The following is a 1,964-nucleotide window of genomic DNA, read 5'->3' on the forward strand; positions in this document are numbered from 1 at the left end:
CATGCCACAGTTTCTTAGCACCCTGCCCCACATGTCATAGACTCATTTTTATGCCAAACCTTGCCACAAGTGCGCCTTCAATTTTGCTCACAGCTTGTCAAAGGTTAGGCGTGGTAAGTTCTGGTCACAAGATCTTCTGCTACCAAGTCTCACATAGCTCTATGCTGATTTCTAGTTTTGTTTTGTATTTGTTCAGATGAATTTTGGATTATTTAAAGACTACGTAGCATGTCGTCATATATCAGGGCATACTTGTTTTCGTTTCCACCGTTCGAGTATTTTTTTTTCAAGTGGCGAGTTAATTAAAACCATTTTATTATTATTTCTTAAATCTCAGTCCCATCTTCAAGTCCTCGAGTCTGCAGACTGCAGTCCAGTTGCATACTGACAAGTGTTTGGGAGAGGTACGAGTCTCAAGTCCAGTTTAGAGCTAACTTTAAATCATCTGTTTTGAGACTTTAGCTCTCTGAAATTTAGAGAAGGGGATTCAAACATGTCCTTAAATAAAATTGGATAAAACACATGTTGCAGATATATAGTGAACGAAGCATAGAAAGTCATGTCACGGAACACAGAGTCACATGCATATGGCGCGTGCATGCATAACACAATTTGCAAACAAAAAGATGCGTGTGCAGTGTATCATAAGGTAGCAGCAGTGAACATAGTACAAACCGGGTCTCCTCTCCAAAACCGTACGGAGACGGATCGGAGGAGCGAGGAAGCGTACATGTGGAAATAAAAACCAAACAGCCAGAAGGACATGAACGGCTCCTCTCTCTCTCACACACACACGTGGACGTACACGCTACGATGCAAAGCGTACCACAGCGTACACGACGACACATACGGACGGAGGAGAGATTTTATTCAGTAAAGTACGTAGCAGTAGACAACTCATATCATCATGCGTAGATAGGAGCTCATGAAGTCATGATCGATATGCTCCGGCGCCGACGACGGCGGAATGGATCATCGGTCGATCAGGCGGCGGCCGTCGTCGTCGTCGTCGTTTAGCTAGGTTTAGTTCACCCTGCATGGATCATGCATGGAATGGAAGAAGCACAAATTAAACGACGTACATACTTGTTGATCGAGTCAGTACATGCATGCATGCATATGCATACCTGGAGCAGTCGATGGAGGTGCTGATGGTGTAGGGGATGCTGACGCCGCACTTGGAGGGGATGCTGGCGGCGTTGCCGGCGTTGAGGCCGCTGACACGTCCGGCGGCGCTCTTGAGGCAGTTGCAGGCGGTGCGCTTGTCGACGGTGCTTTGGGCGGCGGAGTTGAGGCTCCTCACGCCGCTGCAGCAGGCCGCCGAGGGGCTGGTGCCCGAGCCGCGGGCGTAGGCGAGGCAGGGGCCGATGGCGGAGTTCACCTGCCCGCAGGTGACGGCGGCCTCCGAGGTCGTCGCCGCTGCCGCCAGCACCGCGGCCATGACGGCGATCGTCACGGTAAGCTGCACGCGAGCCATGTCGTCGTCGGCGGCCTCGAGTCCTCGATCTCGTGTGCGGCTGCGGTCGGAGGAGACTGCTAGTACGTACTGTATTAGCTTGGGAATGAGTGAGTGAGTGAGCAAGTGCAGGTGAGAGGAGAGTGCCATGGAATGTTGCTCCTTAAATAGGCTTGCGATCGAGCTGTGAGCTACAGTCGCTAGCGATGGCTGATGACAGATGTGCGGTGTGAATGCAGTTTCGGCCAGTCGGTGGAATGGTGGATATTCCATCATCTTCCATGGACGACGCGACGGTATCTCCATCCGTGGAAGTTAAGAACCGGGCAGGAGGTGGTTGGGTGTTGGAGGCAGGCAGATGGAGGATGTGGATGGACATACACATACACATACAGATGCAGTGGTTAGTGGAGGCAGAGTGAATTCATTAACAGCAGCAGCAGCAGCAAACTTAATAAATAGCAGCCGCCTAACACGATTTATTAGCGCCATTTAATCTCATCATCCG

General features: G+C 50.7%; 1 protein-coding gene across 1 annotated transcript; it reads right to left on the reverse strand.

The window, feature by feature from the left end:
• Positions 1-617: 617 nt before the first annotated feature.
• LOC136508281 (non-specific lipid-transfer protein-like) lies at positions 618-1,589 on the reverse strand. The gene is made up of 2 exons (XM_066502932.1): positions 1,128-1,589; positions 618-1,033 (listed from the first exon to the last, which is right to left on the reverse strand). The coding sequence occupies exons 1-2, from the start codon at positions 1,475-1,477 to the stop codon at positions 1,024-1,026; spliced, it is 360 nt and encodes a 119-aa protein (XP_066359029.1). The 5' UTR covers positions 1,478-1,589; the 3' UTR covers positions 618-1,023.
• Between the last annotated feature and the right edge of the window lie 375 nt (positions 1,590-1,964).

The sequence above is a fragment of the Miscanthus floridulus genome, chromosome 15 (assembly GCF_019320115.1).
Source record: "Miscanthus floridulus cultivar M001 chromosome 15, ASM1932011v1, whole genome shotgun sequence".
Classification (NCBI taxonomy): domain Eukaryota; kingdom Viridiplantae; phylum Streptophyta; class Magnoliopsida; order Poales; family Poaceae; genus Miscanthus; species Miscanthus floridulus.